The 25053-nt window shown below is 39.6% G+C and overlaps 1 protein-coding gene across 2 annotated transcripts in view; it reads left to right on the top strand.

Moving 5' to 3' along the window:
* The window catches only part of ANTXR1 (ANTXR cell adhesion molecule 1), a 250777-nt gene that overhangs the window by 48040 nt on the left and 177684 nt on the right, over positions 1 to 25053 (top strand). For both annotated transcript variants that reach the window (XM_017853768.1, XM_017853767.1), the window contains exons 4-8: positions 13581 to 13662; positions 14623 to 14656; positions 16432 to 16511; positions 18974 to 19042; positions 20785 to 20865. In XM_017853768.1, the coding sequence (XP_017709257.1) occupies positions 13581 to 13662; positions 14623 to 14656; positions 16432 to 16511; positions 18974 to 19042; positions 20785 to 20865 (346 nt within the window). The remainder of the gene's footprint in view (positions 1 to 13580; positions 13663 to 14622; positions 14657 to 16431; positions 16512 to 18973; positions 19043 to 20784; positions 20866 to 25053) is intronic.

Genomic DNA, 25053 nt, shown 5'->3' with positions numbered 1-25053 from the left:
ATGCGGAGTAAGGCTCTAACTCTTTATTTCTAGAAGGCTGAGAGAGGGGAGGAAGCTGCAGAAAACGTTTGGAGTTAGCAGATGTGGGCTCATGAGGTTTAAGGAAAGACGCCATCTCCATAACATAAAAGGCGAAGGAGCAAGTGCTGATTGAGAAGCTGCAGCAAGTTACCCAGAAGATTTAGCTAAGATCATTGGTGAAGGTGGCTACACTAAACAACAGATTTTCAGTGGAGATGAAACAGCCTTCTGTTGGAAGAAGATGCCATCTAGGACTTTCATAGAAAGAAGTCAAAGCCTGGCTTCAAATCTTCAAAGGACAGGCTAACTCTCTTGTAAGGAGTGAATGTAGCTGGTGACTCTAAGTTGAAGCTAATGATCATTTATCATTCTGAAAATCCTAGGGCCCTTAAGAATGATGCAAAATCTACTCTGTCTGTCCTCTCTAAAGGAAACAACAAAGCCTGGATGACAGCACATCTGTTTACAGCATGGTTTACTGAATATTTTAAGCCCACTGTTGAGATCTACTTCTTGAAAGAAAAATCATTCTTTTCAAAATATTACTACTCATTAACAATGCACCTGGTCACCTAAGATATCTGATAAAGATGTACAAGGAGGTTAATGTTGTTTTCATGCCTGCTAACACAACATCCATTCTGTAGCCCATGGATCAATGAGTAATTTAGATTTTCAAGTCTTATTATTTAAGAAATGCATGTCTATAGCTGCCAAACATAGTAATTCCTCGGATGGATCTTGGCAAAGTAAATTGAAAACCTTTGGGAAAGGATTCACCATTGTAGATGCCAATAAGAACATTTGTGATTCATACAGGAGAGACCAAAATATTGACATTAACAGCAACTTAGAAGAAGTTGATTCTAACTCTCACAACTGACTTTGAGGGGTTCAAGACTTTAGTGGAGGAAGTAACCACAGATGTGGTAGAAACAGCAAGAGAACCAGAATTTGAAGTGGAGCCTGAAGATGTGGCTGAATTGCTTCAATCTCATGATAAAACCTGAACTCATGAGGACTTGATTCTTAAGGATGAGCAGAAAGTGGTTTCTTGAGATGGAACCTACTGCTGGTGAAGATGCTATGAACATTGTTGAAATTACAGGGGACTTAGAATATTCCATAAATTTAGTTGATAGAGCAGCAACATGGTTTGAGAGGATTCACTTCAATTTTGAAAGAAGTTCTATGGTGGGTGAAATGCTATCAAAGAGCATCACATACTACAGAGAAATTTTGTTTGAAAGGAAGAGTGAATTGATGGGTCAGACTTCATTGTTGTCTTATTTTTAAAAATTGCCACAGACACCCCACCTTCAGCAACCATCACTCTGATCAGTCAGTAGCCGTCAGTATCGAGGCAGGACCCTCCACCAGCAAAAAGATTATGATTCACTGAAGGCTCAGATGATTGTTAGCAATCTTTAGCAATAAAGCATTTTTCATCGAAGTGTGCACTTTTTTTTTTTGAGGCAGAGTTTTGCTCTTGTTGCCCAAACTGGAGTGCAATGGCATGATCTCAGCTCACTGCAACCTCCGTCTCCCGGGTTCAAGCGATTCTCCTGTCTCAGCTTCCTGAGTAGCTGGGATTACAGGCGCCTGCCACTATGCCCGGCTAATTTGAAGTATGTATTTTTTAAAGACATAGTACTATTACATGCTTAATAGACTACCATATAGTATAACATAACTTTTATATGCACTAGGAGGCCAAAAACATTGTGAGATTCACTTTATTTCAATATTCACGTTATTTTGGTGGTCTGGGACAGAATCCACAATATATCCAAGGTATACCTATAAATAACCAGGAGTTAAATTGCTAAGTCTTAAGGTATGTGAAGGTCTCACAGGGTTTATTTCAAAAGCCAGATGGTGCCATAGAAAACCACAAGGTGAAATTACTGCACAAATGTGCGACCAATGAAAATAGAGTTGTATAAAGAAGAGTTTAGACAAATTCATCTTGTCCTGTGGTTAAACTATCACTCTTACCTTCTATGCCAGCTTATGCTGCAACCTTTAAAAATTCCCTGATGGGTGCCTCTTTGTCAGCTTCACTTCACGCTCTGCACTGGATCCTGTGTCACATCATGGACTATTCCTGTCTGCCAAGTGTGTCCTCTCCAGTTCCCAGAAGATAGCCAAGTTCTATTTCTGCTTGCTGTTTGGTTCCCAGTTCAAATCAAATGCAGTATTCTAAGCTGGAAGAAATCTGGTGGATCTTAGCATTCCACACCTTTGTTTTACTTTGAGAAAGCTAAAGTTCAGGGAGGTTAGCTGACATACCCAGCACAAGGTAGAACAAGATTTTCATCCTGAGTCTGTCTTCCTCCAAAGCTCATGCTTCTTTGATGGAGTTTGGCTCTGAAGTCATGGAAGAATGAGGTGACCTTGTAAAACAGGTCTGATCTTACTGAGTTCTGGAGCCAGAACTCAAATTTTTAGAGTTCTAGATGAGGTGGAACAACTCACATAGAAATGTGAGAAAGAACAGATGGTGAGATAGATGGAGAGAGTATGGTGTAATGGAATTCATGCCATGAAACACAAATCTACTCTCAGATCTTTCAGAGAAGAAAGCGTTGCTTAATGAATGAGGTCAACTGCGTCTTGTGTGGAAAGAGGTTGAGGAAGATGAAGCCAGAGAGGTGACCATTGGATTGGTAACGTAGAGGACCTTGCTAGAAGCAGTTTCAGCAGAGGCAGAGTTGTGGAGACAAAAGTCAGAGCAGAGTGGGTTAAAAAATGAGGACTTCTGATTTTAAAACAATATTTTTAAATTAAAATAAATAAAAATATTTTAATAAGTTAAAATGTTTTCCCCTTTCTCTCAAAAAGCCAACCCCAAACCAGGAAAACTTGAAACAAAAGCACAAAGACCATCTTTGAGGAAACTTGAGAAATATTTAAACCATAAAAACACCACATGTAAGAATAGAAGGGAATGAAGAATGGCAAATGATGTGGCACTGTGGAGAAAAGTCAAATATAATCCTGTGGAAGGAAATACTGAAGATGAATAAGCCATGTAGTCTTGTAGAATCCTAGAAAGCTCAAAACCTGGATATTGCAAAAGGCAAGGAAGGGTTAGAGAGTGAAACTGGAATATTGATTGCTTAAAAGTTTACCTAAGCTCTTCAACCTTCAGAACCATCCGTCCCTCCCACTATAGTTTGAAAATTATCCCTTCTTTTCCTCCACCAGAGAGGAGAAGCATATTTTCTGACAAAATTGCACAAGAATGGTTTCATAGTCAGGGACACCAGGCACAGAGAAATTATAGAGACATCTGCAGAACAAATGTTGCTACTTCCAGCCTTCTTCCTTGTCCAATTTCAGACTTAAAATCTAAGAAAAGAGTTTGAAAACTACTTCTCTGTAGAAATAAATGTCTTAGAGGGAAAAATACATACACATACAATGATATTTGAGGGTCTTCAACAACAACAAAAAAAAACTGTTATAAAAAAAAAAAAACTGGTCGTTCATCAATCGGCATGCCCACCATGCATGCAGAGCTTCCAACAAGGCTTTTAGTCTCATTCATTTGATATGGACAGACAGCCAAAGATCACTAACCATTTGAAGAAGGACCCCACCAGAAAAGACAAGGAGTGAAGAGACAAGTTTCAAGAAGCTGTGTCATAAAGAGAGATGTGGATAAATAGGTCAGTAGCTAGAGGGAGATGTGGGATCAAAGAGGACTTAAAAAAAATTTTTTTTTAAGATAAGAGATACTAGAGTATATTTGTATGCTGGTAGTCAGCATCTAGTATTTTTCTTTCTGATTTGACACAAATGTGTAGTCACAAACATTTAGGAAAGAACTGTAAAGTATGTCTGCTTCTGTTTATGATATTCAGAGATGTGAAAAGCCTTCATTTCCATGGTCAACCAGAAAAGCCCAGACAAAATAAAATTCATATGTTTCCTTGAGGCTAGTAGAGATGCAGGAAGCACTGATTAACTGAATTAGAGAGAAACAAACCCTTTATATAATAGCTAAGCAGAGAAGCTTCTACAGAAGCTTCCATGCTTAAAGGTGGATGCCTGGTCTAGGTTTGGGTAATTGGAGGAGTGGGTCTGCCATAGACAGAGACTCTGCAGGAATAAGGAAAAGTCAACTAAGTCTTATATAACCATGTGTGCCAGAAGGAGGCATTAGAATCTGAAATGAAAAAGAAATCTCTCAGCCTAAGTTATCCCCCCTCACCCACACTTCTGCATTTTTCCAAGAAAGCAGCAGTGGAGGAATTGCCTGCAAAGTAGAGAGAAATCACATAATGAGGTGGATTCCCATTGTGCTTGGATTCTGGAGTCCTACCGGAGTGAAATACAAAGGTCAAGCAAAAGTATCTGAAGCTGCACCTAGCCATCTACCAACTCAAATACTGAGAAGACCACAAAGGCAGGGCAGGGCAAAAGTCCAGGAGTTGGCCTAATAACAGGGACCTTGAATCTAACAAAAGGTGCAGCCCAGCCCAAGCTCACCCTGACTCAAGGAGGAATCTAATGATCAGCCCCTCATCCTAGCTCACAAAGAATAAAAGGCTTACGCTCTGCAGTGAGTAAACAACGCAAATCAATATTATACCGAAGTCTCCACTGCCTTTTTTATACTCAGTGACTGAAATGTAAACTATTATGAAAAATGGGAAAAAGCACAGGAATATTACTCACAATAAAGAAAAACATAGCTAATAGAAACAAACCACAGATGACTCAGTTATTTGAATTAACAGACAGGGGACTTCTAAGCAACTATTATAAATAGGTTAAATAATTTACAGGAAAAGGTGAATATAATGGGGGAAGATATGGGTCATCAGAAATTAAAACAAGAAAACTCAAAGAACCAAGTGAAAACTGTGGAACTGAAAGATACATTATTTGAAATAAAAAATTTTTCAGATGGGCTTAAAACCAGACTGAACACCGCAGACAAGGGATTAATAAATTTCAAATCAAGTGAATAGAAATTATCCAAACTGATAATTTCCCTTTCTGGAACAGTTTGAGGGCTGGAGGGAGAAAATGAAGCAGTCCTGTGACTTATGGGAGAATATCAAGTGATCTATACGACTTGATAACATGTATCTGTGTAATTGGAATACCAAACATGATCCACACACAGATCCAAGAAGATCAAAGAATCTCAAGCAGGACAAATGCAAAGAAAGCATCACGTAAGTACATCATAGTCAAGTGTCTGAAAAATCTTAAAAGCGGCCAGAGGGAAAGGAGGAAAGATATATTAAAGAGAAACAACGTTAAAAATAATAACTTACTTTTTATTAGGAAAAAAATCATGCAATCCAGAAAATGAAGGTCCAATATCTTTAAAGAGATGAAAGAAAAAAAATCAACTTAGAATTCTATATCCAGTTAAAATATCGAAGGCAGAATTAAGACATTTTCAGAAGGGGAAAAATGCGTAAGAGAATCATCATCAGCAAATCTGCACTCTGAAAAAAAATGCTAACAGAATTCTTTAGGGTGAAGGAAAATGATACCAGGCATAAACTAGATCCACAAAAACAAATTTAAAATAAAGAAAGAAGAAGAAAGAAGAGTACCAGGAATGATAAATATTTAGGTAAATATAAAAGGTTATTTTTTATCTTTTCATCATTTCATAAAAAGACAATTGACTAAGACAGAAACAACACTATTTTGGGATTTGTTATAAACAGAGAACTAAAATAACACAAAGGATAAGAGGGAACCATATGGAAATATAATATTAAAAGGTTTTTCTATTATATGAGAAGTAAGCTAATATTAACTTATAGTAGCTTGCGATAAAATAAGGATGCATATTATAATTCATAGAGCAACTGCTTTAAGAAAGACAAGACATTTAGCTTTATGTTTTTAAAAAGCTAATAGATGATACGAGATGAAATACCAAAAAGTACATGATCAATGCAAAATAATATAGGAAAGGAGAAACAAAGAACAGAAGTGACCATTAGAAAGCAAACAGCGGGATAGCAAGATGGTAGACTCAAACCCAACCATGCCAAGACTTACATTAAATATAAAATGAACTAAAGATTCCAGATAAAAGGCAGAGAATGTCACACTGGCTAAAGAATCAAGGTCCAGCATATCATTGATCTATTACTGCATAAAATATACCCCAAATATTACAGCTTGAAACAATAATTTCTTATGCTGATTTCACCTGCACTTATTTATGCAGCTTATATATAGGATCAGCTGGGGATTAGGCTCAGCTGGGAAATATAATGCATCTGGAACAGCTGAAGATCTCTCTCTCAATATGGTCCTTCCTTCTCAAGGAGTTGAAAAGACCAGGTTTTCCCTCATGGTGGCTGCAACAGTCCAACAAAACAAACTCTAATATTCATGTGCTAATAGAGTCTTAGTTTTTGTCGTATTTACAGATGTCCTGTGGCCTAAAGCAAGTTACATGGCCACATGCAGAGCCAGTATGGGAGGGGACCATACAGGGACCATACAGCAGGAGGGGTAATCTTTGGGGACATTAGTATAACAGTCCACCACATACAATTATATATGGTTTACAAGAGACACTTTAAATATAAATATGGTGATAGACTAAAAGTGAAAGAATGTAAAAAGATACACTGTGCAAGCACCAATCATAAAAAGTTGGAATGGATATTAGACAAAGCCGACTTCAACATAAAAAGTATTTACTAGAGATAAAAAGTTATCGAAGAAAATCTGTGTGTCAAAGACAATCCATAGGTTAAAGAAAACTCACAAGGGAAATTAGAAAACATATCCAACAAAAAACGAAAACCCAACATATCAACATTTGTGGGATGCAGCTAAAGTCACATACCTAGGGTAAATATAACGCTTTACGTGTTTTCCTTAGAAAAGAAGAAAAGTTTAAATGATTTAAAACCAATGAAAAAGTAAAAAGAAAGAATTTATTAAGCTCAAAATAAGTAGGAAAAGGAAAATAATAACAACTGAATCAATAAAATTGAAAATAGACGTAGAAGAAGACAATAATAGAGAAAATCACAAAGCTCAAAGTTGAGTATTTGAAAAGGATAAATTGATAAACCACTGGTAAGAGTGATTTTTCTGGGCTGGGAGCAGTTGCTCACGCCTGTAATCTCAGTACTTTGGGAGGCCAAGGCGGGAGGATCACGAAGTCAAGAGATCGAGACCATCCTGGCTAACACGGTGAAAGCCCATCTCTACCAAAATTACAAAAAATTAGCCAGGTGTGGTGGCGGGCGCCTACTCAGGAGGCTGAGGTAGGAGAACCGCCTGAACCTGGGAGGCAGAGGTTTCAGTGAGCTGGAGTGCCACTGCACTCCAGCCTGGGCGACAGAGCAAGACTCCATCTCAAAAAAAAAAAAAAAAAAAAAAAAAAAAAGGAGTGATTTTTCTAAAAGGAGAGAAAATACAACTTACAGATAATATCAGGAAAAGGAATATTACTACAGATCCTACAAATGTTAAAATATAATATAGGAATATTATAAACAATTTTATAGAAATATATTCAACAATTATAAGGGAAATGAACAAATATCTAGGCAGGTTACCGTGTATAAATTTTATTTCACTTAAAAGTACATAAGAGGAGCTTTGGTTCAGCATGCATCTTGATACTAAATTAATCATGTTGGCCTATCCTTACGTAAAAGTCTCAAAGAGACTATGTTTTATATACATTGTAAACAAATGATTACAGTTGGTTGTAGAATTTAATAACTCCTAAAGTAACAGCAAAATGTCTTTAATGAATCTGTGTTCTTCCGTTCACTACACTGTTTTCTTGTAGTCAACAATTGGAGCCATAAGGTCATCTGGAAATGTTCCAAGAGTAGCATTAGTGGTAATAAATAGTGATAGGTGTTTACTGTATAAGTTGAGATCCAAAGCCAACAACTGCAAAGCATTTGAGAAGAGTCCAATTCCACAGAAGGAAAATGATACCAGGTGTAAACTAGATCCACAAAAACAAATTTGAAATAAAGAAAGAAGAAGGAAGAGTACCAGAAATGATAAAGCTCTTTCACAAGAAGACTAGGAAGCTGACAATGCAGAGCTGATGTTGGGTTATTTTTGGATGATGATGGAGGTTGTTTTTATAGAACCAAAATGTGGTAGCCACTGCAGAATCCTAAGGGAGATTTTGCAGTGGAAACCTCACTAGAATACTCTGGATAAAGGCTTGTTGAAGCACTTCTTGACATTCTGTATGTGTCCGTCTTTTATTTAAATTTTTTTTCTTTCTTTCTTTCTTTTATTTATTTATTTTTTTAGAGACGGAGTTTTGTTCTTGTTGCCCAAACTGGAGTGCAATGGCGTGATCTTGGCTCACTGCAACCTCTGCCTCCTGGGTTTAAGTGATTCTCCTGCCTCATCCTCCCTAGTAGATGGGATTGCAGGCATGTACCACCATGCCCGGCTATTTTTTTTTTATTTAATTTTTTTTTCTTCTGTGTTCATCTTTTAATGTTTTCATCAGCAACGTTATCAGACTGTCATAACACAACCAGAATCCCAGAAAGTAATCATGAAGAGTAGAGAAATTCCTAGAAAAACAGAAAGCCCAGAAGACGTTGTGACTGATTCTTCCCATCTTCTACCCCTGCAAACCAGCATAGTGCTGGGTACATGGTGTATGCTCAACAAATAGCAGTGGCCAATAATGAATGATGGGTTAACGCACCCAAACTGGAATCATTCATTCGACAGTCACCTGCTTGATGCCAATCATTAAGTGTAGCGGGAGTTGCAAAAGGTACACAAAACATGTGGCCTAAAACCCTTAGCTTCTAAGTAGGAACACTGGCAGACATGTGAAATCACCAAGGAAAACGGGCTCTGTAATAGCAGCCTGTCTTCATAGGATGCCCTGCCCCTTTCATTTCCCAGGAAGATAACATTTCACTTGGTAATAACCAAGTCCTCAGAGAGGTTCTTATCATCCCTTGAAAGATCTTTCTCCCAATGTCCTTCAGTTTCCAAGAGAAAATAAAAATAGACCCTTATTAATAGTTCTGTTGTCCCAGAACTAAAACACACCCACAATTCCTATGAAACCATCCATTTTGTTCGCTTAGATGTTGTGGGTCCTTCAAGAAGGGCAGAGAGTAGGGAGATGGGGCCATGTGTTATTTGATCTTTTGAGCAGTAAGGGCGGTATAATGGGGAGGTTGTGTTCGCCACTTGCAACTAGTGAGCTCATATCTTGCCAGATACAAAGCATCAAGGATAAGGACATTTTCCAAAACAGCCTTTGATTGTTCTGGTACACAAAAAAAAAAAAAAAAAAAAAAAAAAAAAAAAAAAAGCAAAACCTTAAGAAAATACTTGTAAAGAAAGGGAAATACGGCTTAGAGAAAAATACCCAGTTCCCAGACTTTATTTGGCAGGGAAAAAATATAGTGAAGCCAAACAAATATTTCCACACCCCCAAGATGGCTTTTTTTTTTTTTTTTGCCCTCTTTTTAAATCTCAAGTCTTAACACAATATTCCTCTTTTAGTGTTTACCCCAAATGTCCGAGACTTTCACTAGTCCCATGACCAAAGAATTAGATCAATATTTACCCTTTAAATATCCAAGCTTCTCCCACCTAACTGTCAGAAAATTATCCCTCTGCCCCATAAGTGCCCAACAGCTATTGTTGAGGGGTCATGGTGCCAATTCTGTTGTCACCACAGACCTCACAAACAGACCGTCGGTCGTGACTGCTCTTGCCGAGTGTACAAATTTGTTACTCCAAATTTTTCCTATCCAGCCCTCCCCTCATGTCCTTAGCCACTACCTCTGCTGCTGGGACCCTCATGAAACTACCAACCATGGGGCAGAGCTGCCCCTGCCATGGGATTCTGGTGCCATTGCCCTGCCCCTGGCATGGCCTTGTGGGGGACACTGCTCTCATCTTTATCCTCTCAGGATATATGCTCTTTCTTTTTTTTTTTTTTTTTTTTTTTTCAAACTTATTTTTTTTTTTTTTTTTTTTTTTTTAAAATTTTAAGTTCTAGGGTACATGTGCATATACGTGCAGGTTGTTACATATGATATACTTATGCCATGTTGGTGTGCTGACACCCATCAACTCGTCAGCACCCATCATTCATCATTTTATCTGTATAACTCCCCAGTGCAATCCCTCCCTCCTCCCCGCTCCCATGGGATAATGGCCCCAGTGTGTCCATGTTCCCCTTCCAGAGTCCCAGTGATCTCATTGTTCAGTTCCCACCTATGAGTGAGAAATGCGGTGGTTTGGTTTTCTCTTCTTGTGATTCAGTTTGCTAAGAATGATGGGTTTCCAGCTGCATCCATGTCCCTACAAAGACGCAAAACTTCATCCATTTTTTATGGCGCAATAGTATTCCATGGTGTATATGTGCCACATTTTCTTAATTCCAGTCTGTCCAGATGGACAGTTTGGGGTTGATTCCAAGTCTTTGCTATTGTGAATAGTGGCCGCAATAAACATACGCTGGTGCATGTGTCTTTGTAGTAGAATAATTTATAATCCTTTGGTATATACCCAGTAGTGGGATGGCTGGGTCATATGGTACATCTAGTTCTAGATCCTTGAGGAATTGCCATGCCATACTGTTTTCCATAATGGTTGAACTAGTTTACAATCCCACCAACAGTGGTATAAAGTGTTCCTAATTTCTCCACATCCTCTCCAACACCTGTTGTTTCCTGACTTCCTTATGATTGCCATATCTAACTGGTGTGAGATTGGTATCTCATTGTGGTTTTGATTTGCATTTCTCTGATGGCGAGTGATGATGATATGCTCTTTCTCATTACCAAACAACAGACTTTGAAATTAAAGTATGCCTTTTGATGGGATTTATTGGAATATTAGAGGTAATGTAAGAGATACAACATAGAGAATGATTTTTAACCACCACATGGGCCCAGACTTGTCAATGACCAGATCTGGCTAATGTCCAAGTCAGGTCATGCTTGGCCTCCTTTCACATGGCCAAGGGAAGCTCATCCCTGCCCCAAAATGGTTTCTTCCCAGAATGAGTAACAATGGAGACATCCATTCCATGTCTGTTATGTTCCAGGCACTGTAGTAGGCACAGAAGATATAGTGGGGACCAAAACAGCCATGGCCCAGTCCTCAAGGAATTTAAAGTCTGAAACTGAAACAAATAAACAAAACCTGAACGAATAATTGCATAATCAAATGTTATTAGTTATAAAATATCCTAAGTGCTATAAAGCAAAAATTGTGGGGTACCAGGAAGAAGTCTAATAGAGGAAGACAATTCAGTTTAGGAAGGTCAAGTAAGACTACTCAAGTGGCTGGCAAGTGGCATTTAACACAGTACTGAAGGCTGGATAAGAATTTGCTCCATGAAGAGCTGGTCAAATAGTGTTCCCAGGCAGCAGTGATTGCTGATATGAAGTGCCTGTTGGAGAAAGGGGCTTGGGAAGACCAGTGTGGCTGAAGGCAAGAGAGTGGGGGCACAGTGATGTGAGATGAGGCTGCACAGGGAGGCAAGAGCCATCCACATAGGCACTGGAAGGTCATGACAAGGATTTGGGATATAATCCTAGGTATAATGGGTTGCTCTTGAAGGGCTTTGAGCCAGAGAGTGAATGCCATGGTTTGATCTGTACTTTAAGGACATTCTTGCAGCCTTATGGAGAAAGAATGGAAAAGGAGGCAAGAGGCCAGTCAAAAGATAGCAGGTGACTACCCCAATGGCTAAGCAAGAGATGATGGCAGCTGGGACAATGGTGTTGGCCAAAGAGACAGAGAAGTAGACCATTTCAAGATAGAACTAAAAGAATGTGGTGATGGTGAGAGGAAAGAAAGTCAAGGTAGTGGATCAAGGAGGGCTTCCAGTTTCTGACTTGGGGAGCTGGGTGTGTGGTCTGATACACAGGTATTGAAAAGACAATAGTCAGTTTCTGAAGTCTGAGTCACTTGGTATTAAAGATTCCACCTATGAAGCATCAGCAGCCCGGGGACAGGCACAGGCTGTTTTTCAGTTTGTCTTTTAAAATCTCCAGCAGTCTGGCGATCCACCCTCACCCATGGTCTCCCCATCATATCAGTTTTAACAGAAGATACTATTTTCTTTAGAATTCCCCCTCCAAGCAATGCCAGGATAAACATGAGAGAAAAAGAGAGTATTTATCATACTGATTAAGAGCAGGGCCTCTGGGATTAAATCCCAAGCCTGTGCCTTAGGTAAGATGGGCCTTGGGTAAGTTCTGTAACCTCTCTGTGACTCAGTTTCTTATCTGTGAAATGGCAGTAATAATAGTACTACCTCAAAGAGCTGTCATAAGGCTTAAGTGGATTGATTGTATTTCATGTATTTAGACAGAGTCTGGCACCGTAAGTTCTCAGAGCCATAAGTTCCCAGACAGTGTTAGGAATTGCCATTGCCTTTCACTGATGCAAGGTTCCCACTTCTCTAGCATTGTTCAATGCTACAGGCTGCTTTGCAGAGGAGAAAGCCTTTTTTGAGTCAGGTATATTTGACTTCAAGTCTCCACTCTCCTTAACCTCTCTGAGCCCAAGTTTTCTTACCTGTAATGTGAGGATGGTAATACCCACTTTCAGTGGTTTTTATGAGGATGAAATCAGAAATCTTTGGTCACTACCTTGTATATAGCGGATGTTCAATAAATGTTAGATTTTTTCCTATTCAAAAGGAGTTTCTCTTCCTAATTTAAATAGAGCATCTCCACCCTTACTACTAAAAAGACCCCAGTAGGAGGAAGGCAAAATTTCAAACCCTTCACAGCGTTACAGTTTATGAATACGGTATGTGAGTCAGAAATTATACTTTATTGCCCTTTTTGGCACAATATGGAGCTATTTAAAAGACAGGAACATGAATGTAGACTTCTTACATCCCAGAGAGAATGGTCCACAAAGATTCCATCTGGCCCCCAAGTCATTTAGATTTCCCACTGCCAGTTGGACTCTTTCCCAATGCCATATCCCACTTCCTCTTCCTGCCCGCACTGTCACCTTGAATAATCAAAGTAAGAAAACACAGCCACCAGCGCACAGAAAACACTCTTGGCTGTCCTGGAAAGCGGAGATTCCTTGGGCTTTTATTTTCCGTTGCCTTTGGCACACCCGTGCAGTGGCAGTTTGCTGTGGATGCCACCCTCTCCCACCTGTGTCCCTGTGGTGGCCTTTCCCTGGGTTCTCGGTTCTCACCTCTTTCTGGCTCACATGAGCCATTTGCATTGTTGCCTGAGTTGCTGTGTGTCCCATCAGGAGCAGCATTTAAAGACTCATTTCCAGTGTAGAAGGAAAACAGTGTGTTAAGGGAAAGGAAAGTGTTTACAAGCAGATGGAGATTCCTGCAGAAGAGTCTTTCCCTTAATCCTTGAAATCTCACTCATCCTGTGCTATGGCTGACCCCAAATGGATAATATAAAGGCCTTCCCTTTGATAGGCTTTTGGGGAATTACTGGGACTATACAGCAGTATCCACAGAGGTAAGAAGAAGACCAGTACATATGACTACAACAGCAAAGTAAAAAATGCTCAAATAAGACTAACAGAGTGTCTTTGGATTTCAGAGAACAAATCCGTCAAGGCCTAGAAGAACTCCAGAAAGTTCTGCCAGGAGGAGACACTTACATGCATGAAGGATTTGAAAGGGTAATTTTAAAACAACTTTAAATCCAAATATAAAGTGTGATATTGAAATATCAACGTGGGGTGACTGATGAGATAAGGCACATGTATTAAGAGGGCTGAATAGCACCCAACAGCAAGAGAGTACATTTTCTTCCCATAAGCTTGTACACTGATAACTCTAGCCAAAAGAACTAAAGAAATGGATTCCCTTCTCCTTCCCTGACCCTGATGAATGGTTTGTTAGTTAATGGTTGGCTGGCAGTCACAAATTCACACCACACACAAGTCCGGCCATTCCAAAAATATCCTTTGTTGGATGTCAGCTTCAGTGATTGAGGCAGAATTTCAGGGACTTCAGCTTTAAGGGAAACAAGTACTAGGCCATAAGGAATAAGACATCGATCCATGTTGACAACTACAGCCATCTGTCATTTAACAAGGATTTCAACGAAATGCCTATAAGGCAGTTTTGTCATTGTGACATCACAGTGTGTACTTACACAAACCTAGATAGTATGGCCTATTATACACCTAGGCTATATGGTATAGCCTATTGCCTCTACGCTACAAACCTATATAGCATGTTACTCTACTATACATTGTAGGCAATTGTAACGCTAATGATATTTGTTTCTAAACATAGAAATGGTAATGCATTGAACTACAGTGTTACCACAGCTAAGATATCACTAGGTGATTGGAATTTTTCAGTTCCGTTATAACCTTTGGGGACCACTGTCATATTTGTAGTCTGTCCTTGACTAAAACATTGCTATGCAGCACATGACTGTATACTACTTAAATGAGAGGTAACTTTACACGGGTATCAGCCACTGATAATTGAGCAAAGCCTGGTTGAATTACAAAAGAAATCAAGACTGAATTGGCTGCATATTCAATAACAGAGCCCATTATCCACTATGGTTTTTGGAGTGGTAAACAGTGGTTATAAGTCTAATGGCTCTTTCATATGTTTTTCAGGCCAGTGAGCAGATTTATTATGAAAACAGACAAGGTAAGACTATAGTATGAACTACCATTATGCATTATTTAACTTTTTCCGTGTTTGTTGCTGAAAAAGTGCTTCAGTCATTTCATGTTTCAAAAGACGTGTATGATATTATCTGTAATTCTTAGATACACATTTCATCACAAACAAGGAATGCATAGAAAAGTGGCATGTATTGGGTCAAATTCCACTCTCCTGTTGATGCCAAGAAAAGTTATATAAAAGTAATTAAGATCCCATTATGGCCACAGTCTAATTCCCATTAACAGTTTTGCATGTTGAATTCATTAAATTAGTAAAGACCTGCATAAGTTAGTAAAGTCTTGGATTTTTATGTAAAATTTAATTTTCTTGTCCTTCTCTGAGCTCCAAGCCTCTTCCTTACTGTGACTGGATATAACATTAAGATCAAGATACCAGTTTGATATCGCAAGAACAGAAAACCAAACACCACATGTTCTCACTCATAGGTGGGAACTGAACAATGAGAACACTTGGACACAGGAAGGGGAACATCACACACCGGGGCCTATTGTGGGGAGGGGCGGGGGAAGGGATAGCATTAGGAGATATACCTAATGTAAATGACGAGTTAATGGGTGCAGCACACCAACATGGCACATGTATACATATGTAACAAACCTGCACGTTGTGCACATGTACCCTAGAACTTAAAGTATAATTTAAAAAAAAAAGAAGAAGAAGAAGAAGCATGCTAAGTCTTGCAGCAGAGCCCATGATCAGCAAGAATTGTTCACCATAGAGGGACTTCCTGCAGGTAATAGAATATTCCTACTGGAGTGAAATTTGCCATATATGCTTGTGGTCCTGAGTTAGAATGTTTAACTTGAGTACTAATTGAGCAGAAATGTCAACCCTCTTAGAACAGGGTAACATCTGGGTCTTGCCAAATCCTATTAAACTAATTATTGTGTAGAAAAAAAAAAAGATACCAGTTTGATATAAACTTTCCTATATTTGAATGAAAAAAACTGCATAAAATATACTTAGTAGAGTGCCTAGCACATAGAAATTTTTATTATTATTTTAGCTATTATTAGTACAGTGTCTTTCGTGAGTAGCATTTCTGTATCTCAGTCAAATCTCTTAAAAAAGAGGATTCAATATTACACTAGAGATTTTCCTCCCGGGCCTGTAGAAGTGTCCATTTCTTGTTGCATCCTAAACTGCAACAAACAGAACAGACTCAATATCAACACCAAATCTTGCTAATGTAAATCAACCATGAACATTGATATGAGAACCCTAAAAATCACTGAAAGAATTTTAGTAGGTTTTGCCAACTGCTATAATTCTTCCAGTCAACTTGGAAATCAGGATGACTATTACTTTCACCAAACTGTCTTCAAGGGGTGGTGTAAGTGGTCCATTACAGCAGGTGAGAAGGACTCCTGAACAGCCCAGGTGGGAGTTTGCTCACAGCTTGGGCAACAGTTACGTGTCTGCTAACAGAAAATAATCACACTTGATTCACCGGTGCTACTCCCAAATGTTGGTTTAGTGACCATTTCACCAGGTTTGGCCATTCTTCGAGATGAGGCTGAGAAATGCGAAAGCAAAACCTATCACCCCCAAAGTCTGTCCCCATGGAGGGTCCTTCTTCATGCTGGAGTCGCTTCCAGGCCCAAAAGAAAAGTTGGTGATCCTCATAATATTGACTTTGGGTGGTTGAACTCATAAGAGGTCAAATCCTGGGATTGAGAGGGTGTTTCCCTGGGTGAGGCAGAGTGGACTGAGCTGGTCTGTATTGTGTTAAACAGGATACAGGACAGCCAGCGTCATCATTGCCTTGACTGATGGAGAACTCCATGAAGATCTCTTTTTCTATTCAGAGAGGGAGGTAAGCAACACCTACACATATCTATGGAACAGGGCTTCTCCTTTCTAAAATGGGCCACACTCTCTCTACTCAGGTAATAGGGTTTCTTTGCAAATCCCCTGAATTAAATGGTTTCATATGTAGAAATAATAATAATAATTTGTATTCTACAAGTGAATTTTCATGTCTTACACATGGTAAATGTTTTCCCCTTTCAAAATTTTGCATATTACTCTGTTTTGAAGGATTCAAAATATCTACCCTGCCTTTATTGATGGTATTATATTGCTGTAACAGTTTTTAAATACTGTATATCACTTATAAACAAACATTGATAGAATTTTTCCTTATATTTTCTACTAAAACAGGAGGAAGGGAAAGAATTACTTGAAATATGTAAGAGCCAATCTTGTCAGACTGTATTAATCATTGAGATTTTCACTCTAAGAACCGAAGTTAAACAGCAGTTGGTAGCAAAGTTAAATTGTCATCTCTCTTTTAATAGTTCCTTTTTTTCCTTTTCTTTGTGTTCTCAAAATTATTCCTCAAGGCAAGTGGAAAATTCTCTCAATGAAGATTTTACCTTGTGTAAATAGACTTAGAAAAAGAAGTTTGCTGATGAATTGAAAACTGATGTTTATGCTTAAGAAATTCTTTCAAGTTTCACATTTGAGCTATATGCATAATTAGTATAAAAGGAAGCAAGTTAACCACAGAAATGTATTGAAACCACTATAGCCTTATTAGTGACAAAGGGTCATTCAGGCCCAAGGTAGAAAGAAACAGCATCCTAGAGATACAGGCTCTAGAAGAGGAGTTAATGGTAGCATCACACTTTCCTCAAGCTCTTAACAACTATTTACTTTAAATTCAGCTCTTTCTGAAAACACAAATTATATATTCATTCATTTATTCAGTGTTAACTGAGAGCTTGGCATATACTTGACCATTTGCTAGAAACTAGAGGCACAGAGGTGAGACACAACTGCTGCCCTTATGAGTCTTACCATGAAATAATGGTCAGCCTTTGGAAGCCACCACTGGCAGAGGACTTAGGGAAATTATGTAGGTAAACTCTCTTCCCACTAGTACAAAAAGTAACTCTAACAAGGAAATACAAAAGGTAATAGGACAGACATTCCCTGAGCATTTGGAAAATAATACATCTCTGTATTTGAAAGTAGAAACTCACTATGTGATGGGAAGGCAAGATGGCTTGTTTGGGTGCCAAATAACAGTCAAATAAAGTAAAAACCCTAATAAGGAAAGAAATGAAACTAAAATAAATGATGGGGTGTCAGAGGCTTAAGATAGGGGTTAGTGGGAAGGAATTTTAGGTATGGCACATACAAACTTGGGAAAATATTCAGAGTGCCAATAGAAGGAGACCTTCTGAAAAAGAAAGATAAAGCACAAGATATAAAGAAATTGAACTTTTCCCTTCTTCACAATTCTATATAAAGTCCAACTGGAGGAGGAGAATCACAGAGTTGTTGCAAATAAGGTTGGGGCTACACTGAGTCTAAAAGTTTATTTTATCCTAAAAGCAGCAGGGAAATTTCTAACATGAAGGAAAAAAAGACATATGTTTTTGTCCTTTCTAGAATCCATTGTTAAACAGAAGTGGATTTGAGTACTAAGAAAGGGAAAAAATAACACAATCAAAATAAATATGCATATATTGAGCACTCACTGTATGTTTGCTATCAGTTATTAAGCACCCACTGTATGTGCCAAGGATTTCCAATTTTTTTTTTTCCATTCTGAAACACAGGAGAATCTGGAAATCAGATTATCAGAGGCTTTAATAAATCAAATATTGAAATTGAGCCAAAATCTGGGTATTATTCATTATGTTGCCATCCCAATGCTTAATTGTAGAGATCATGGATTTAGCTATTCAAATATGGGCCACAATTTCCATTAAACCACCTTATTCTGTAGGAATGAAAAAGGCTTTATTCACAAAATGTGCTGACATTCATAAGTATCTATGTGGTTCTAGCCTTGTGTGAGGAGCTCTGTAAATGTTCTCATTTAATCCCCAAAACACTATACAGAGCAAAGCCAGGGGTCAAACTCAACTATTTCAAGTTCCAAAGGCCCCATTCTCTTATGATATCATGCCCCCATTACAAAGAAACGTATGTCAGTAAAAATCCATCGGAGGAATAGAAAAGGTAATCATTTCCCCAGAATATTTAACTTAGCCTGCAGTTTTCCCTTCCTCCCCTCATCTTTCCAAGCCCTTCATCAAGACTCTACTCTAGTGGGTCTTTTCAGGTCCACCATGTGTTATGTTAGAATGTGATGTCCACTGAAGTCTGATCTTCTTGGGGACAGGGATTGCCTTCTCCAATATGGCACCTGGCACATGGTAGGTGCTCATTAAATACCTCATCATTGAAGTTAGTCAGGTAGCTCCAAGATGAGTTCATTTGTCACTGCTTCTCTTTCTAATGTCCTTTCTCTCCTTTTCCCAGGCTAATAGGTCTCGAGATCTTGGTGCAATTGTTTACTGTGTTGGTGTGAAAGATTTCAATGAGACACAGGTATGGTCATGGATTTCCTCAGGTTTGGAGCATACTAAGCTTGTGAATGATGAAGAATGTGTTCAGTGCAGAGGGCAGATCAATGGAATAAATGCCCCTGAAATAGGTTATTTTCCTAGAAATGCTAAACAGGAAGGAATTGCTGGTTGTATAAGGAAAATAAACTCATTTGCTGATGCTCTTGAGGTCTTCAACAGAGACCATCAAGGCAGCATCTTTCTTGGCAAACATTAAATTGCCAGAATGTCAAAAGATAACAGAATTAACTTGGAAAACTTGTTTTTTTTCTGTTTGTGTTTTGAGACAGGATCTCACTCTGTCACCCATCCTGGGGTACAATGAGCTGTCTCAGCCCACCGCAGCCTCTGCCTCCCAGGCTTAAGTGATGCTCCTGCCTCAGCCTCCTGATTAGTTGGGTCTACTGGTGCACATCCTGAGTAGCTGGGACTACAGACGCACACCATGACACTTGGCTATTTTTTAAAATTTTTTGTGGAGATAAAGCCTCACTGTATTGCTCAGGCTGGTCTCTAACTCCTGGGCTCAAGTGATCCTCCCAATGTGGCCTCCTAAAGTGTTGAGATTATAGGCATGAGCCACCACACCTGGCCAAATTTAATTTGACAAGTATGATTTTCTTATTCAAATAACAAATGTTCCCTTTCACCCATGAAAAATGCAATGCATTTTCAACACAAACATATGGAAATAATTGGACAAGTGGGCAAAAAAGTATGTATAAGTGCGTACAATAAGCAAGTTGTAAAAACTTACTAACAATCTAAATACATGTTCTTCATGTAGTTCATAGTTTCTTTTTGTTTTAATGGTGTAGGAAAATGCTCATGATATATCATTAAGTGAATAAAACAGGATTACAAAGCAGTGAGAATAGTATGTGCCCACTTCTAAAATAAACATTTGTATGTTCGCATAGAAAAAGTATGAATGGTATCTATCAAATGGCTAATAAAGATAGATAGATGACAGATGAACAGACAGAAGGATTATGAATAGCCTTTGTTTTCTTTTTGTTTTAACTCTGCTGGATTTTCCTAAGTTTTTATAATGAATAAGTATTACTTTTGCCATCAGTAAAAACAATAAAACATATTTTTTTAGAAGCCATACACACCAGCTGACACTGACTCTGTGGCAGTCACGGAACCACACAGAGATCTGGGGGCAGACAAGCCCTACATCGGCTTCTCCTGGCCCTCAGTTTCCTGCTCCATAAAGCAGGAGCAGCTGAACCAACTGCAAGGGCCCTTTCCTTAAGGGCGGTTTGGGTGAAAGGTGAAGGTGGCCTCAGCCAACACCAAAGCTTGAATTTCAAGTTGCTCTGAAAGGGAACTTGAATCTGCCCAATTCAGATAAAGTTGCCAACAGGAATTTGGGTGAATGGGAGAAAAATGAGCCCATGGCGTGGGGCCAGATTTATAAACATATCAACCCAGGCCAAGCATTCATCAAGCTGGGCACTCTTACCTCTGCTCCCGAGGAGAAAAGTATTAAAACAAATGTAAAAGCTGGAGCCAACCCTGGGCCTGCTCCAGAGAGGCCACTGGTGAGCTTGTTATTACTGATGGCTTTTCAGGGCAGCCCCTGAGCCCAGTGAAGGCCTCATGTTCCCCTGGGTTCTGAATATAACTAGAGACTCTTAGCCCCAACGGCTTTCCTAAATTTTCCACATCCAGGCCGAACAGTCTCCTCATGTGTTTACGTATTTGCTGTGTTCTCAGCTGGCCCGGATTGCGGACAGTAAGGATCATGTGTTTCCTGTGAATGACGGCTTTCAGGCTCTGCAAGGCATCATCCACTCAGTAAGTAGAGCTCTTGCTCTGAGACTGGACATTCAGGCACCTTCTGTCTCCAATCTGCTATTAATACCCGAATTCCATCTCTCCAAGCCTGGTGTTTTTCTGCTTGAGAGAACATCATTTCTTCCTATATCTTTGTGTCTGCCATGTCCCATCTCTCCCTTGTGCCTTTCACACATGTCTTTTCTCAATTGTACTCTGCAATGGAAAATGAACAATTGAAAGGGGCACTGCTCTGGCAGTGAGCCAAGCTTCAGGAGGCCCTCTCCATTCCCCTAACTGGGCAGACTGTGGCTGGTGGTTAACGCTTGACCACCTCAGCTTTCCCACTGTGACTGAATGCAAGCTGCCTTCAGAGCACTTGTAGGCTGGACTTATATCACTTGGCCATTGGATGCACTTTAGACCAGGTTGCCCATTGAAGTCATCTGCAGAGATTTAAAAAGCACTGCTACCTGGGCATCTGGTCTGGGGTGCGGCCTGGACCTCAGGAGTTTTTTTAAATCTCCCCAGGTGATTTTAAATGTTGAGACAAGGTTGAGAACCACTGCTTTAGACCTATGATCCCCAAATACATGGGCTCCAGTGCTATTCAGGGTTTGCACAGTTACCAGTCCTCCTTCACACATAGGTGATTTTCTACACACCTTTTCCTGAATGGTAAACAGGACACTGGCTTCCAGGGCCTCTATTCTCCACTCCCCCACACAGGCAAGGCCCTTGGTCCAGCTGGAATATTGGCTGCTGCTGTCTTAAAGCCTCAGCCAGCAGGTCAGTATGTGTGCTGCACCCGCAATGATGTTCAGATGCTCTGCAGCCTCCACCTTTTAGGTTTTGTGACCAGGCAGGCATCTGTGATCTTCATTGGAAGCTTACCAGGCTCCAGACTTGGGGTCCAGGATACAAATTTGGAGCTCAGGGGATCACCTTCCTCTTAAGGTGTCAAGGGGGTCTTGATCCAGGGGTTACCGGCCAGGGGCTCAGCATCTGCCAGCCCTCCCAGACCAACCCAGGAAACTTCCCGCATGGCTGTGCCTCCATGCTGCTCTCCCCTCAGGGTTTGCTAGGAGCTCCAGCAGAGTGGAATGCAGAGTGAGTAGTAAGAAGCTTAGAGCCTGGCAATCTAGAGTTTCACTGGCCCACATGCTTAACACTTACAGGTCCTTGGACATTTCTTGTTGGAAACAGGGACTGATGATGGCTTACATCCTTGTTTGAGGATTACAAGGATCACTGGTGAAAATTCCTAATATTTTTCCAGACACAGAATAGGCACTCAAGCCATATGAATTATTGCCTCTTCTACTTCCCTTCCCCATCATATGAGGGATATTAATGTCAGCTTCCCTTGATCCCCTAAACATTCTTGAATAGGCAGAAAAATCACTTGAGAATTATGTTTGCAACACCTATTCCCAAGAGATTCTATTGCATTGAGTTTCAGGTGGATCCAAGGGATCCATATATTTCAAATCTGCTTTAAAAAAAAAAAAGTGCCCCAGGTATGCTTTGAGAACATTGACATATCTGACCTTAAGCATACAGAATTGTGAAAAATCATCCCACCTTAGGTTGGGAATTTCTATCTTAATTAGGTTCCGATGACAGTTGTTTTATTCAAGAAGTGCTTGTTTGCAAAGAATATATGCCTACTCAAACTACCTTAACCAGAAAGTGGAAATTATTGATAGCATGGAGAATTATCAGACCCAATTATTGGTCCACAGGTGAAGGACCCCTACTCTAAATCATTTCTGGGGTCACTGTGGCATACTTGACAGTGTAAGCAACAAGAACTACAATAACCATGTAAAACAACAACCCAAGGGATGCAAAACATGATTAATAGCAGGACTGGGGGCCAATCATGGATCCTTAAGAAGCTCAGAGGTGGATTACTCTGGACAGGAGTCCTCATGAGAAGGCGGGGCAGACCTGAATCATTGAAAGACCAGGGAAAGGTGATGGGTAGCACCAAAGGAGAGATATTATCACCTCAGCCTAGAGGCTGGAAGACAGAAAGGCCTATTCAGGGGTCAGTAATAATAACACCTATCTATCTGGTGGGACAGTTTGGGTAAAGGAGTCAGGAGTAATGGAAAACAAGCCTCGACATTGGGTTGAAACCAGATTAACATGAGCCTTGAAGGGGTTTTGCCTCTAACCTATAGGCAGTGGGTGTAATTACTGAAACAAGTTAAGAAAATAATCTGATGGTAGTGCTTGTGTACATAAGAGGGAGACTGGGGATACCCAGAGACGGTAGGCCAATTAGGAGGCAACAGTCCTGCCTTAAGATGGCTAAATTCGGAAAAAGGGCAACTCTTACCTATTCAAACGTCCTCATGAGCTGTGTGCCTAACTCCACGTGTTGTTTCCCACACAGATGACTGGACTCTTTTTGTATGAATAAATCAGTGTTGTCCTTGAATACACCAGCCTTAGCAACTCACCCAAGCTCAACATGAGCCCAAATGTTTGTATAACTTCCTCCATCCCCAAATGGAAATAACTACAAAGATCTTTAAGAAATTTTAGCAAAACCATCATTCAAAATAGGAAGAAAACTAATTTGAGACTTCAGTCTCCAAACTTTTAGCTGAATGATAACATTCTTGCGAGCTTTTATCTGTGAGTTATGCTAGTGGTTTTGATCCTTCCAGTACTGGAAACCCATGTTTACAGCAGTTGTTCATTCGCTTGCTTGGACAGAGAAACAGGGACAAGTAGACAGAGCTCATCTTTCTCAAATCAGACAGAAATAATTATGGCCTAAAAGTTGGCTAAATATTTTTTAAGAAGTAGATTCATTTCCCCTTTTGGATACTGAAAAGAAAACTCTCAATTTTCCCCCCCATTTGAAGCCTCTATCCCAGCTTGTTCCCATGGATGTTGTTTTGTGGCTGGTTATTTTCTTATGATAAAATAGGACTGGGCTTAATTATCCAAAATAAGATTGCAAAGCAGCTTCTGATAAGCTCAAATTCTTCACAAAGTTTTCTGCCCGTAATGCCCATATTTTTAAACCTAAATTAATATGCAGGGGCTAGTATTTATTCATACATCAAATACTCATTGAAAACCTTTTATGGCAGGCTCTGACCATTCAGTAAAACAACTAAAGCAGGTAGAGGTTCTGTCCTGGTAGAACTTACAATCCAGTGGGAGAGACACATTCAAAACAAGTAAATAAATAAATAAATATGCGGAATTAAAATTGTGATCACTGGAATAAAAGAAATAACATGGCCATGAGATTAAGAGCAAAAGGGTTGACAAAGAACCCAGGTTCCTTTGAAGAGATGAACTGAAGGACACAATGGAGGCATCCATTGGAAGGGCATGGATAGAATGTTCTTGGTAGAGCATGGCCCAGGACAGTGCATAGGAGAATGAAAGACCAATGCTTAAAGTGAAGAATGGCAGAAGATGAAATGAAGAAGCAGGTAGAAGCTAAATCGAAGGACAATAGGAAACTATAGCTAGATATAGAGTCTGACAATAGAGCAATCAGGCTTGAAATCAAGACTCAGGAAATCTAGACATCATGGCACTCAGAATCAACAGCATTTCGGCCTTTGAAAAAGAAAACCAACTCTGACTTGAACATGTTCTCTCTATCAGCTCCTCTACAAGGCACTTGACCACCACTCTCTGAAGAAGAATTAATTATCACCATTTTATAGGTGAGGAAACTGAGGTGCAAGAAGGTTGGAGAAACTGCCCCCAGGTCTGCCCTCTCATAATGGTGGAGTGGGGAATTTGAACTCAGCTCTGGTTCCAGAGATTCTGCTCTATCCATAGCATTTAGCCATGAATGTCTGAGGAAATGGAAAATCACCAGTGGATTACCAGGAGCCAGTTGCCCAGGGCTTGGATTCATCAAATCCCCAGATGCTCTGCTTCCTCAATCGGATGCTCAAGTTTTGATCTTTACACTGTTCTTCAATCCTGCCTCCTTCAAGAGGAAGTACTTATGTGTCAAATTTTTTCAAAACGTTCCCGCTTGTTTTCCATTTTAGTTTCTTAGCTGAGAGAGATAGGAAAAGGGCAGAAGGAAATTAACAGCTGTAGAGAACTTGCTTTGGAACGAGACATTGTCCCTTTTTCCCATATAATATTATTTCATTTAAAAATCATAACAATGCTGCAAAGTACATATTCCTATTCTGATTTTACAGATGAAGAAAC

The sequence above is a fragment of the Rhinopithecus bieti genome, unplaced genomic scaffold (genome assembly GCF_001698545.2).
Source record: "Rhinopithecus bieti isolate Rb0 unplaced genomic scaffold, ASM169854v2 scaffold_36315, whole genome shotgun sequence".
Lineage (NCBI taxonomy): Eukaryota > Metazoa > Chordata > Mammalia > Primates > Cercopithecidae > Rhinopithecus > Rhinopithecus bieti.
This window is presented reverse-complemented; position numbering and strand designations above follow the sequence as displayed.